Source organism: Anabrus simplex, chromosome 1 (genome assembly GCF_040414725.1).
Source record: "Anabrus simplex isolate iqAnaSimp1 chromosome 1, ASM4041472v1, whole genome shotgun sequence".
Lineage (NCBI taxonomy): Eukaryota > Metazoa > Arthropoda > Insecta > Orthoptera > Tettigoniidae > Anabrus > Anabrus simplex.
The window spans coordinates 887,568,303-887,583,830 of NC_090265.1; the positions used below are offsets into that span (position 1 = coordinate 887,568,303).

The 15,528-nt window shown below is 36.5% G+C and overlaps 1 protein-coding gene across 1 annotated transcript in view; it reads left to right on the forward strand.

Moving 5' to 3' along the window:
- Window positions 1-15,528, forward strand: part of LOC136857693 (histone H2A deubiquitinase MYSM1) — a 165,922-nt gene that overhangs the window by 24,815 nt on the left and 125,579 nt on the right. Inside the window, exons 2-3 of the mRNA XM_067136545.2 lie at window positions 992-1,172; window positions 8,343-8,632. Coding sequence (XP_066992646.2) covers window positions 992-1,172; window positions 8,343-8,632 — 471 coding nt within the window. The remainder of the gene's footprint in view (window positions 1-991; window positions 1,173-8,342; window positions 8,633-15,528) is intronic.

Consider the following 15,528-nt stretch of genomic DNA (forward strand, 5'->3'; position numbering starts at 1 on the left):
TTAGGCACGATAGCCGAGCGGCATATTAACTTACTTTTCACCAAGGCATCTGCGGTTTGATTCCCAAACAGCACGTGAGATTTTTGAAATATGATTCAGATTTGGCATAAGACTGGTGATCCTGTGGCTATGATTACGATTTTTTGTTTCCTAATTGCTTAACGTCGCACCGACACAGATAGGTCTTTTGGCGATGATGGGACAGGAAAGGCCTAGGAATGGGAAGGGAGTAGCCGTGGCCTTAATTAAGGTACAGCCCCAGCATTTGCCTGGTGTGAAAATGAGAACCCTGGAAAACCATCTTCAGGGCTGCCGACAGTGGGGTTCGAACCCACTATCTCCTGGATGCGAGTTCACAGCTGCGCACTCCTAACTGCACAGCCAATTCGCCCGGCGATTATGATATCAACGGTCACATAAAACTGCAAGCTTGCTCTTTTTTATAGGTATTATTTTTATTTGGCCTCCTGCCATGGTGTACCGCCCTGTGGTATTCTGAGATTGGAACTCTGATAGTGTTAATTCCAAGGAAGTATGACGACTTGATATCAGATAACCACTCATTTTTGTCATTCTCTATTCTTTCATTTGTTATCCCACCTCCCTCATACACTCATTAATAGCATCCAGGTACCACCTCAGGAGTTGGAAGAACCATTCTTGTTCCCTCCACCATGAACAAGGCTATACCAAAAACTTTGAATCAATGCAATGTTTTTTCTTTTTATTGAAGGTGAGTGCTGTTCATGCATTCCCACATAAGTCACTGTCTCCATCTCTTTTATACTCATGTAGGGTGATGACCTTTGATGTTAGGCCCCTTTAAACAATAAGCAAAAACAACAACATACTCATGTAATTCCACTCCAGTTAGTTATATTTGAGCATTCATATCCATAATGAGGTATTATTTGGTGTACCTAGTTTAATTCCTCAGTATTTTGACTTCACATGTTGTATAATGAAGACTGAAGCTATGATTTTCTTTTAGAGCATCTTGTTGTGATGGTGGGGGAGAACTGCTCCATTGTGACTACAACATTGGTTCTCAGTGGCTCTTGGATAACACCACTCAACCATGCTGGTACACCTCATCAGACCCAGCGGAGACACTAACAGTCGGGAGTGATTCTTGGACAGAGAAGGAGAAAGCACTTCTTGAGAAGGGATTGGTAATATATCCATAGAGACATTTTATTGCCCATTTTCAGTATGAAAGAGTTATTAAAGAAATAGTTATTGAATAATATACAGTAGTATAATTTATTTTGGCTTGCTGCTTAGACTTATAATTTTACTGTCATTTTTACAGTTTATGTTAGATTTAAACTCTGTATCCAGAGTTGAGGTGGTGACTGCGTATAGACTATTATCACTGTTATTCTTCGGCTATCTTTGGCTCCAATTGTGTTGCATTTAATGTAGCTATGAATTCTTTACAAATATTTTAGCCTTAAACAGGGTACCTGTTAAAAAGAATGTTACTGTTACATATAGACAAGATATCAATTAAGAAGAAATAGTTAAGAAGATTGACATGTATAGGGAATGACAAAAAACAGTATTATTGCAAGAGAAGAGGCCTACGGGAAATAATACCAGAGTCAGATAATGAATCGTTCAGATCAAATGGAATGACTTTACATAATCAGAACAAATTTGTACTGTCAGAATTAACTTCAAATTAGTATTGTATTGTGAATAGTCCATTTTATCTTGACTTTAGAAAAGAAAAGGCAATAGATGATAATTCTTCCTTTATTAGCCTACTGACAAGTTGGAGATGTGCAAAGTGCAAAGTTAATTCTACACAACGTGGAAGCTTCACCTCTATGTGAATCCATTGTTAGAGAATAGCAATGCTGATTCCCTTTCAAAGCAGTTATGTGAAGATGGCCTATGGTATTGTTCGGAGAAAATTTTTCACCAAAATCTCCTTTATAGATAAATATCAAGTCACGAATACTTAAGAAATTCAGTAGGTCATAATGGTGTGACGCTGACACTGACACTCAGTGAAACTGTTCATGGACCTCTGTCAACATAGACTGAACAGATAGTTTTAACACTGATCAGATTTTAAGATATGTGAAACAAAATGAAGAAGCCTTAGAATGGTTAGTACACTTTGAAAAGTGTATTTACAATGCCAGAGTAGAATTTAGATCTAAATTATCTCAGAAGACAGTAATATGACACTGCTCTAAATATGTTAGGAAAATACACAACAATTCCAGCAAGAATTTTGGAGAAGTATCCTCTAGCTGTATATTCTCTTTGCACTCTGCAGAATCTTCTCTGTGCTGTATGGATTAGTGTAAATTTTTCTGGAAATTGTTGCAAAACTTACAATATTGTCTACCCACAGGAGACAAGCGTCACAAGACAGGATTAATCACCACTGCCATTTTCAAACTCCCCATGTCTCAAGCATCTGATAGAGTGCTAGTAAGGATGCATAGTAGGGTGGGCCAAAAAAACTCTATTTCTTTTTCCCCAAGTCGTAATACCGCGGAAAAGTTGCGAATTGGGGAGAATAAAACGGGGTTAAAAAAGAAACAAAATAGGTTCATTTCTTCCGGTCGCGCACGTGCTCTAAAATTTGCCAAAATTTGGAAAAATGTATATTTTTATGATAATTTTCTACCTTGCTTAACTTGTCAATATTTAAATGTAATTGCTCTAGTCGACTCTTACTCGAACCAATAATGATTAGAAAAAAGAATGGTTCAAATCAGTTAAGGTGTTTCGCTCATGCAGCAGCTGTTACAAATGCAATTAAGAACAATGGGGCATTTGCAAGCCGCTACGTCAAAAAGCAATGAGCATTTCTGCTTAAACTCGTCAATTTTCTGCTTAAACGAATCTTTGTTCTTATCCGGAGTATATGATTTTCGAATGCTGTAATATTTATCATACAACGCTTTTATAAGTTGCACAATTCTCTTATCTGTAACCATTCGGATGGATGCCTTCTGATACAAACCAATTATTTTATTAGCTAAACGGTACTGGCAACGTGTGAAAAACTGTCGCTCTTATTATTAACTTTAAGCGCCAAGTGGTATCTCTCCTGTGAACAACACCGAATCACGTCCTCACAAGTAGGAAGCTTGTTTGATGAAAAGTCTTTAGGTGCACCAAATAGAGGGCAATCATATACCTGTCTTGTGATGAGTTTCTTAGGTACAGCCATAGTATACCACCGTTAAGTCACAAAGTTACACAAAAATGTCATAACACAAAACAAACATTGAAATACAGTAGATGCAAATGCCACAATAGTAACTGGAAGAGCGAATGAAACAGACATCAAACACAGGGATAACGGCAGACTGACACAACATTGGCGCAGCGTGGTGGCGTGAGTGGTAGGTGGGTGGAGCGTCAGGGTCTTTGACCCGAGCGAGTTACGACGAGCGCGAGAATTCGTTAGATTTGACGGCTGTTGCGTGAGCGAAAGACCTTAACCGATTTGAACCATTCTTTTTTCTAAATCATTATTGGTTTGAGTAAGAGTCGACTGCCGGTCTGAGTGGCTCAGACAATTAAGACGCTGGCCTTCTAACTCCAACTTGGCAGGTTCGATCCTGGCTCAGTCCGGTGGTATTTGAAGGTGCTCAAATACGACGGCCCCGTGTCGGTAGATTTAGTGGCACGTAAAAGAACTCCTGCGGGGCTAAATTCCGGCACCTCTGCGTCTCCGAAGACCTTAAAAAGTAGTTAGTGGGACGTAAAACAAATAACATTATTATTATTTAAGAGTCGACTAGAGCTATTACATTTAAATATTGACAATTTAAGCAAGGTAGAAAATTATCGTAAAAGTAGACATTTTTCTGAATTTTGGCAAACTTTAGAGCACGTGTGCGACCAGAAGAAATGAACCTATTTTGTTTCTTTTTTTTTTTACCCTGTTTTATTCTCCCCAATTTGCAACTTTTCCATGGTATTACGACTTGGAAAAAAAAATTCAAGTTTTTTTGGCCCACCCTAATGCATGGCACAGTTTAAATCACTACTGGAGCAGTATAATAGCAGCCTTAAAAAAATTTGTAGAAGACTTGGAAAAGAAAATAGCAGTATGGTATGAAGCAAGAGGATTGGTGAGATAACTGTCTCGGCTACAGTTTGGGATGTGACCTAGGATCAAACATAATAAGCATAATCTTGTAATTTAGTAGTGTACATGGCTGAAGCGTAACATGTTCTGTGCAGCAGTGAATATTGATGGTCTGGTTTTACGTTGCATTGGTTCCGGTGACCCAAAGCTTTATTCAGTTGTTACTGATTCGGGCCACCAGTTACCTGATGAATTTGACTTTGAGTAAGTCCTACATGAACTCCAAAGCAATGTAGGTGCAAATGTGTTATTATTGAGGGGACATGCCATCGTATTTATCTCTGTGGCAGTGTTTCATTGCCCAGTACTTGACCTGGATGTGACCCTAAAAACAAATGTTGATGTGGGTTATGGGAATTTTATATGTTACTTATATTAATTTTATGATTGGCAATGAACTAGTTTAATAGCATCAAAACATAAAGAAATTAAATGAAGAACAACATTTACTACACATAAATGCAGGTTCGAATACCATCTGTGCCACTGGAGTGCCTGAATATGATGACTCCACACCTGAAAAAGGACTTGATCGTGGTAGTAAATATTATCCTGTGAGGACACTAAGCTATTCAGCATTATGTACATCAATAACTACTCCAGTAATTAAAAATATGAAAACATATTTATTTACCTGAGAGCAATGTAAACAGAAATTGGCAACACAAGATGACAAACGATGTGCTACTTGTAGTAACCAACAACAGTCTACCATCTCAAGGCAGAAACATGTCGGCATCATTCACTGTAAGCATGCAAAGCAATTCCTGCACAAAAAAAAAAAAAAAAATGTAGTTAGACAATCATTGAAACACAAGGTGATCCAAAATAATTTGAATGGAACATGTAAAAATAAGATCTGGTGACCCAATTGGAAATCAATCAGTCAATACTGATCTGCATTTAGGGCAGTTGCCCAGGTGGCAGATTCCCTACCTGTTGTTTTCCTAGCCTTTTCCTAAATGATTTCAAAGAAATTGGAAATTTATTGAACGTCTCCCTTGGTATGTTATTCCAATCCCTAACTCCCCTTCCTATAAATGAATATTTGCCCCAGTTTGTCCTCTTGAATTCTAACTTTATCTTCATATTGTGATCTTTCCCACTTTTATAAACGCCACTCAAAACTTATTTGTCTACTAATGTCATTCCACGCCATCTCTCCGCTGACAGCTCTTCTTCTTTCTCTCAGTTCTTCCCAACCCAAACTTTGCAACATTTTTGTAACGCTACTCTTTTGTCAGAAATCACCCAGAACAAATCGAGCTGCTTTTCTTTGGATTTTTTCCAGTTCTTGAATCAGGTAATCCTGGCGAGGGTCCCATACACTGGAACCATACTCTAGTTGGGGTCTTACCAGAGACTTATTTCCCTCTCCTTTACATCCTTACTACAACCCCTAAACATCATCATAACCATGTGCAGAGATCTGTACCCTTTATTTACAACCCCATTTATGTGAATACCCCAATGAAGATCTTTCCTTATGTTAACACCTAGATACTTACAATGATCCCCAAAAGGAACTCTCACCCCATCAACTCACTAATTAAAACTGAGAGGACTTTTCCAATTTGTGAAACTCACAACCTGACTTTTAACTCCGTTTATCATCATACCATTGCCTGCTGTCCATCTCACAACATTTTTGAGATCACGCTGCAGTTGCTCACAATCTTGTAACTTATTTATCACTCTGTAGAGAATAACATCATCCGCAAAAAGCCTTACCTCTGATTCCACTCCTTTACTCATATCATTTATATATATAAGAAAACTTAAAGGTCCAATAATATTGCCTTGAGGAATTCCCCTCTTCATTATTACAGGGTCAGATAAAGCTTCACCTACTCTAATTCTCTGAGATCTATTTTCTAGAAATATAGCAACCCATTCAGTCACTCTTTTGTCTAGTCAGTATAGTATACTCAATCCATTGCTTCATTATGAACAAAATATGTATGATTATTTCTAAGAAATGTATACCTAAGATGTAGTTATTTATTCTGCAATTTTATAAAGTTAGAAATGTCAGTGCTGGCAGGTAGGAAAAATGTGTATTGGAACACAGAGTGTCACTAACAGTAGGGAACATGTTTAACAACATATGAATTTATGTAGAAGTTGCAAAGATTGCTATGGATTTAACAAGTGAACAACAAATGTAAAGCTTTGTATGACACCAGTGGATCATAATTTGATCTCAAATATATTTGAATTATTTGAGAAGACTTTTTTGATTATTTTGACAAAGTTGGAACTTGAAGTTCAGTCATATTACAGAATCAAAGGCTTTACCCAGTTAAGTGATTACATCGGCTTCAGATGTTGCAACTCAAGGAAATTGAGAAGAAAATGTATAAAATGGCTGTGAAAATGCATTTGTTGATGGCAGATGTCTTCAGCTTTTCAGGTGTTTTGTCAAAAGGAAAAAGGTGAAATGTGTAATCTTAGATTAAGTAAAATTTTACATGAAATTGATTAGTAATTGAATTGCTCAGGTGAATATTCTTTATTAGTATTGCAAAGGAGCTAAACTATTGCCAGTTAGTTTGGCAAGCAATAGCTGCTTTGATGCTTTCAGTATTGAATTGAATTTACATTTGAATCACTTTATGATATAATTCGCACAGAATTGAATGCAGTAGTCAAATCTTATGTGATGGTAGTTTTGTTTTTAAATATTTCCAGTGTGTAAGACCAATGTCAGTAGAGAATGTACAGGCATTCACAAATGATTATAATAAAGGAGATAATTTACTAGTCATACAATTTTGAAACAGACTCATCATAATTTCTTTGCAGAGAGTTTCTTTTTAGTACCTTGTAATCATCTGGATCCTCACTTGTCATTCTTCTTATAAGTTCCTTGCATATTTCTGGTATTTGTTTATTACAGAGCCATTCGTCACAGTGTTTTCCATGAAACTAGTTCTTTTTGTAATTGTCCTTTTATTCAACCTTTCCCTTATGGTTGCCCACATTCCTTCAGCAAACATTCAGTCAGTGCCATTTTACAAGAAGTGATTTATTCTCACATTACACCAGGCACTGGGGCTGTACTTTATTCAAGGCCGCAGTTGCTTCCTTCTCACTTCTAGCCCTTTTGTATCCCATTGTCGCCATAAGACCTATCTGTGTCAGCGCGACATAAAAAACTCCAACTTATTCACAACTTCACTTTTTATTTAAGCCCACTAAGGAACGGTGATGACTAGTTCTTCCTCGATGCTCTTCTTCGTTCCTAATATCTCTTGCGCCCTGCTGATAATTTCTCCTTTCTTTCTTGTGAAAGGGGCTTCCGACTTCTAGGGATTCTAGGTCCAAGACTGTACCATAGCACAAAATTCGGAACGATCTTCTATATCAATGTCTGAAACCCCAGCCGAATCCAAGTCCTTCTGTACTTCATTAAGCCGCAAGCTTTCAGTCTTGTAGCTTTTAACCAAAGAGAAATCTTCTTGGTAAGCCTGTTGCTGTCCATTCGTTGTAGGTGTCCATAGAACTTAAGCCTCCTACGTCGCATGCTGGTATTGGCTGATTCTAACTGTCGATACAGCTCAGAGTTCAATTTAAGTCTGTAGGTTCCATCTGGGAGCAATCTCAGTCCATGAATTTTCCTGAGGATACATCTTTCAGCTTTCTCTAGATCATCCATGGTGCCTTTTTTTGTTCATCAGGAGGGTCTCTGAGGCGTACAAAAACTGTAGTCTGACAACAGTTTATCACAGGCTTATGAAACAATCACCAAAATGTTAGCTGATTTGATAAACACATGAACTCTTACAGAGAGAGAGAATAATCTTCCCTAAAAAACATCACAGAGGAAGTTCTCTATGAAACAAGAAACTTGAATATGTTAAAATATATTTGGTAATATATTTTTAAGAGTTTTTCCCTAAACCATTATAAAAGCACAAAATGAAAAATTATTCTTATAATTTACACCATATTTACAGGGTTATTACCTGATGGTCGCATAGGACTATGTGCTCTGTAAATCATGGCTGCTCATTCCTATTCATGATAATTCAATCATTTGAAGTTGTTAAAGCCTTGAATTTATCTGTAATGTTGCCATGTGGGGAAAAAAATGGACTTAGTATGGTATATTGAAGTATGAAATTAAGGGGAAGAAAGTTTTTACTAAGTACCCTATTCTTAGATTAGAAGTTGTATTTTTTTAAACTGATAAGTACAGTGTTCTTACATTTTACAGGTACTTTTTGGTCGAAACTGGGAAAGCCTTTCTCAGTTTTTAGGCAACAAGACCTCACAGGAAGTCAGGAGGTATATGTTCTCCCAGAACAACTTCCAGGAGCCTCTGATTTCAGATTCAGGTGCACTCAGCTTTGCGGAACTTATTGATGACACACAAATTCCAGCATCTATGGAAGAAGTTATCGCAGCTGTGAGCACAGCTCAGCCCACAGTTCTCCCAGTAGTACCAAGAAAACAGCAAACTGCTCACTCCTCATCTTTGTCTACGAAAGGAACTGATCATCTTAGGTTTGTATAACAAACCAAAATTCATCTATGGTTAGGATTTAAGTCATGGGGTAATATGTGTTATCATGCTTAACCCTAGAACTGCTGCAGGTTTGTCAAATGCTGCAGCTATTTTCCTCACTATGCACCAAGAAAATAAAACCATGCCTGTGATGACATATTATAATCCTAATAAATCCATATTATGCACCAATAGAAAGCTGAAAGACTGATCTACATGAAGATGGCAAACATAAAAGAACATTGTTATTATTTCTAACTATCGTAAAATATGATTTAAAAAATTTGAATAAAAAATGTTGACATATTTTGCTCTTACAAAAGAATTTCTGATAGATAATTTATTCCTGAAACAGGGTATTCGAAAACACACAAGTATGTTCTTACATATTACAGCATAGTTCTCCAATTTTCATTTTGAGTGCTAAGTAAAACACAGTTTTTTAATGAAACTGATTTTGAATTCCTTTCACATAATGGGAGTTGCGTTACGATGAGGCAAGTTCATGGGGCCAGGGTGATGAATAGCAGATGGTACATCATGACCTGGATAATTACTTTCTTGCTGTTCTGTGTCAGCCCAGTTCACACTTACCCCTTCACTCATTATCGTCATCATCATCATCATCATCATCATCATCATCATCATCATTTTCCAACTCCAGTTTCCCAGGTGTGGTGTACAAGCGCTCGCCTCTCTTCCTGTCTGCATATATCTTCTGTTCCGGGACATCTTGCCATTTCAGATCCCTCTCCTCCACATTTGATTTCACTGTGTCTATCTAGCATTTCCTTGGCCTTCCCCTTGGTCTCTTTCCTTGGGCAGTAAAGAAATATTTGTAGTCAAATACCACTAACAGCTGTGTGTTTTAATATTTCTAACCTTGTGTTATGCGGTATACCTTTTTTGGCTGAATTTTATTCTGTGGATTTAATTTTAGAAATTGTTGGGTTATCTTACATTAATATATTTCGTTTTTTTAAATACTTTTTTCCTACAGGCTTAACAGTATGTTATTCATTGCGATCAGTGTATTATTTAATAACATGTGAATTTAATTCTACATCATTTCATCCTTTAAATGATGAAGGTTGAATTATATGAAAGAGAATGCTAATGTTAGTCATGATGGTGATTTTTGGGGGGTGTATATTAAGTTGAGTTATATTTCTGTCACCTTCTATAATTTGTTACCCAGTAGGTTAAAGTTGTTAGCTTTAATTGTAAGAGTACTAGGGGGTTGATTAGGTTATGAAATTTCTAAGTTTTCTTTATCTTATAATTTAATGTCATTGAGGATGTTTATATTGTCTAAATTTTTAGGTTCAGTATGATTTATACCTTTTTGGGAAGCAAGTTTTTAAAACCTTAGATCAAGGTTGAAGAGAGGATTGAGGAGGTCAGATAATTTATAAGCATTCTGTTCAATATTCTCAAAGCTGACAAAAGAATAGTATTAAAGTTTATTTAATTAGTTTTGTTTTATGAATGATTATATTAACTTTGTTGATTTTATGCTTACAAAGCTTATATTAGAGCACTACACTGAAGATGTTTGGGAAGTTGAGTTTTTGATACTTTAGGGAGTAGTTTAAGTCTGTTAGATATATTAAAGGTAAATAATTACATAATTTACTCTATCACAGTAATCCTTTTAAATCAGGCACTTCATTTCTAAAAACGTTTAAGTACAAATGATAAGCAGTGGTGCAGGGTAACTGTTTAAGAAATGTCTATTTCAATAATGTTATTAACTGTAATACACCTCTATTTTGGTTTCAATTAAAAAATGTAAAGGATATAATCATCTAAGAACAGGTCGAAACTGATTGCAATACATGTCGCTTCTTATTTAAGGTAGATTGGAGATCAATACTTTTTTTTAGTGCAAATCAAATGTTATAATTAACTACAACCCTAGTATGCTCATTCTAATGCACCTTGATTTTATTCATGATATAAACCTAATACAGTAGAAGTCCACTATAGCGAGTACAGCATATAATGAGAACCCCTTTATAACGATAACTTTTGTAGGTCCCTTCAAAATGCCTATATAAAACTGTGTATTAACCTTCGGTTACAGCGAGAACCCTATCACTGACGCATCCGTTATTACGAGCGATTATGCGCGCTTGATTTTTCCGTTGCCGATATTTATGCACCCAGTCATTATACTGCATGCGATCGATCATCTTCGGTACCGTATCGTTTTCTCGCTATGCCCACCAGAGAGCTCTCTCGTCGACATTCGAAGGCAATGTCGGAGTCGATTAGTAATACCCGTCGACTGCTCTTCCGCGAGGAAAATGAAAGAGGAGAGCATGTTTTCGTAATTAATGCGTAAATTATGTGTCCGATAACCGTTGTTAACTCGTTAAAGATAAACGCTGAATAAACGATCGCTTAATTTTAATGCTAAATACCGCAATTAAGTAAGAATGTTATAGGCCTACACCTCAAGATATGGCAGAGTGCGTCAACGATTACAAGGTTAGTTTATATTTTTTCGCATCCGTTAAATCACGGAAAGGCTATTTATCATGTAAATTTATAACGAGAAGGTTATCATTTCTTTACTTCCACTTGAAGTATGTTTTCATCATACATATAGTACAGAGAAGTTAGAATGTGAGACGCTATTTGAATAACAAAACTGAAACGTTTGCCACAAAATGCGATCGATCATCTTCGGTACGGTATAGTTTTCGCGCTATGTGCATTTGCGAACTCTCTCGCCAACATTCGAAGGTGATATTGGAGTCGATTAGTAATACCCGTCGACTGCTGTTTTCAAAAGAAAATTCGAAATGAAAGAGGATGAGACGTTTTCGTAATAAATGCCTAAATAACATGGCCGGTAGCAGTTGTTACTCGTTAAAAATAAAGGCTGAAGTAAACGATCCCTTAACGGTATATCGTATACTGAAATTAAGTAAGAAAGTGATACACCTCAAGATATGGCAGGGTACATCACTGATTTCAGAGGATGGTTTATATTTTTTCGCGTCTAGTTAAATTTCGGAAAGCTATTCCCATGTCAGTTTTTAGCGAGCAGGTTATCTTTTCTCTACATGCATTTCAAATAGGTTTTCATTATACATATACGGGTAGGTTAGGTGATGCCGTTTGAAGAAGAAAACTGAAATGTTTGCCACAGAAGCCTCTGGAGTGATACCGTAGTTCTCCGAATCCAAGACGACATTTATATTTTCAGAATCCCATGTGAAAAATCAAGAGTCGTTTTGCATTCGCGGCCTGATAGTAATGAACACCACTGGCAACTACCGCAGTAACTACGCTGTTTTTTCATCTCCGCGCCCGCACACACAAAACTCGTTGACAATAAACGACCGCATCTTTATCATAGGCCTACATCGGTAGCCGCGGCGACCGGTCGTATAGTGCCTATGTGTAACGTCACTGGATCTCGGGAAATAGTGAAGAGAGAATGACATTCTATTATCCTCTACAAAAATGTTTCTCAAGTCTGAGGAATGGCATCAAAACATGCGAGCCTTCGAATTCTTAGAAAGGCCACCGCTACTCAGTAGCAGAGTTATAACGCGTCTGCGGTACCTCTGACGCTTAGAAAAATTAAGTTTTATAGATAGCAGGAATATTTTCGTGATGGATCGTCGTATTGTAAAGATAGGTGGACCAGGTATTGCCGGCAAATTTTCAACGGATTCTCGTCAATGTTATGATGCCAATTTTAAGTTAATGGCTATTAAACACTCGGAAATGTATAATAATTGTGCAGCCGCAGGAAAATACGGCATAGGCCTAACTAAAGCCAATATTCGGCGTTTCCGTGAAGGCAAAGTTAGCTTAAAAATGCGTACTGCACAAATAATGCATTCAGTGGCCCACAACAAGGATGCTTTAAAGAAGTTGAAGATGGAATTGTGAGGTATGTGCACAAAAATGCATAGGCGGAATTGCCATACCGCGGCGCAATAAACTCGTTCGTTGACTTTCAAAGTCCGCGATTAAGACCTATACATCGCTAGCCGCTGAAGTTGGCCGAATCTGGCAAGCAAGACGTGCGTGTAGCGGCACGCTAAGTGAAAGTAACAGTTTTATAGTAAGCAAGAATATTTTCCTGATGTATCGTCGTATTGTAGAGACGCGTGGAATGTGTATTGCCGGCAGATTTTTTCTACGAGTTTCCTTCGATATTATGATGCCAATTTTAAGTTAATGGTTATTAAACCCTCTGAAATAAAGCATAATTGTACAGCCACAAAAAATACGGTATAACTAAAGCCAGTGTTCGGTGTCTACAGTCTAAAAATGCGTACTGTATAAGAAAGACACTCATGTGATTTTACAAAGCACTTTTAAGCCTGATTAAAATTTTTTGAAGGAAATGGATTCATAGAAATATGGCAATATATGTTTTTTCAGAATGTAAACACACACTTTCACGTAGTATCGGATTTCGAGAAACAACAAACAAGTAAGCCACAGTGTGTGTATTATCCGCAAAAACTCACATTTTGAACAAACTGATTGCCATTTCATACTGAATTTAATGTGCATGGGGGTTTTCTCGAATTTTTACAAAAAATCAGATATAACGACAATCCGTTATAGCGAGTAAATTTTTCGCCCATTATGAATTCTCGCTATAACGGACTTCTACTGTAATAAAATTAATAAGAAGAATGTGCTAGTAAATTGTTCATGATGTGATAATGGATCAGTTTATAAGCATATAAATATATTGTATATACTGCTCTAAAACATGATAATAACATCAACGTAAGTATAGTTATTCACGATCATGCAACTAAACTATTAAATAATCCAATTTCACGTATTAAATTTAATGAAGGGGGTGCAGCTATATTTGAAGAACTAAGCCAAGAAATACAGGTAAATAACTCACCCCATAAGTTCTAATAAAGGGTATAAATCATATTGAACCTAAAAAATTATACACTATAAACATTCTCAATGACATTAAATTATAAGATAAAGAAAACTTAGAATTTTCATATCCTAATCAATCCCCTAGTACTCTAACAATTAAAGCTAACAACTTTAACCCATTTGGTTGATAATAGGGACCTTAATGCCAGCTGACAGCTAACTTCCTGTTTACAATCCTGATTTTAATAATAATAATAATAATAATAATAATAATAATAATAATAATAATAATAATAATAATAATAATAATAATAATGTTATTTACTTTACGTCGCACTAACGACTTTTACGGTTTTCGGAGATGCTGATGTACCAGAATTTAGCTCTGCAGGTGTTCTTTTATGTGCCAGTAAATCTACCGACATGAGGCTGATGTATTTGAGCATCTTCTAATACCACTGGATTGAGCAAGGATCGAACCTGCCAAGTTGGGGTCAGAAGGCCAGCACCTGAACTGTCTGAATAGTGGTAGTTTGATTTGTAGATCTCATGAAGCTAATTTCTGTTGCCTGAATTCTGCTGTCGTCATTATTTAGTAGAGTTACATGTCCCTAGACCATATGTGATAATCGGTACGAATTAGGTGTAGTACAGGGTTGCTTTTGCTTTTTGTGGCATTTTGCCATCCCAGAGTAGATTTCTGACTTTATTGTAAAAGTCTGATGCTTTCTGTGTCCAGCTGAGTATTTCCTGCTTGAAAATGTTATCTTTGGAGATTGTGCTTCCAAGGATCTTGAAATGAGAAACTGATTCTAAGTTTGCTCCTTCCAAAAAGAAGTTTGAGCTTGTTCCTTTCCTGTTGATGGTTATTTCAACATTCTTTGTTTTACTTACCTTCATCTCAAATTTATTGAACATATTGCTCCACTCAATCAGTTTTTTTTCTGTACTTCAGTTTCTGTATCTTTCCAGAGAAGCACATCATCAACAAATACAAGGGCATTTGGTCTGCTGTCCATTTTCTTTATAGACTTTATGATCTTGTCCATTAGTATTATCATCATCATCATTATTATTATTATTATTATTATTATTATTATTATTATTATTATTATTATTATTATTATTATTATTATTATTATTGTTATTATTATTATTATTGGTTGCATGTTGGAAAGCTGGGTGAATATCTGTGTGTGCTTCTTATGATGTATTCATAAGTAATTATTGATGTGCATCACTAGAAATTGAACTAGAATATTCTTCGAGCCGTAGTATTGATTTACAGCTTTATTACATCATTTCGTCGACTTGTAGACAAATTAATTGTAGACAAGTGTTTGATCAATCAGGATTATAGGTTATAAGTTGCTTTCAAAAAACGTGTGCCTCTGTGGCTCAGGCGGCAGCGCGCCGGCCTCTCACCGCTGGGTTCCGTGCTTCAAATCCCAGTCACTCCATGTGAGATTTGTGCTGGACAAAGCGGAGGCGGGACAGGTTTTTCTCCGGGTACTCCGGTTTTTCCTATCATATTTCATTCCAGCAACACTCTCCAATATCATTCCATTTCATCTGTCATTCATTAATCATTGCCCCAGAGGAGTGTGACAGGCTTCGGCAGCCGGTATAATTCCCATTCTCACCGCTAGGTGGGGGCTTCATTCATTCCATCCCTGACCCGGTCGAATTACTGAAAACTGTTAATAAACTTAACCATGATAAGTTAATATTGTGTTTGGTCCGTATTGACTGGTCTGAATGTGTAATATAACTATTTATAATAGTTTATTTAAATCCGCCTTAATCAATACACTCATTAAATGAAAGAAACATTATTAATTAAACCATACATGTTTCGGGAAATCTCAACCATTTTTATTTATTTATTTATTTATTGGTGACAAAAGGTCCCATGAGCCTCTGGCTCGTGATAGGGACAATACAGTACATACTTTTTTAAGGCAACACAATAATTACATTTCATATACAATGGCTTTTCTGTAAAGTGACAAGTACT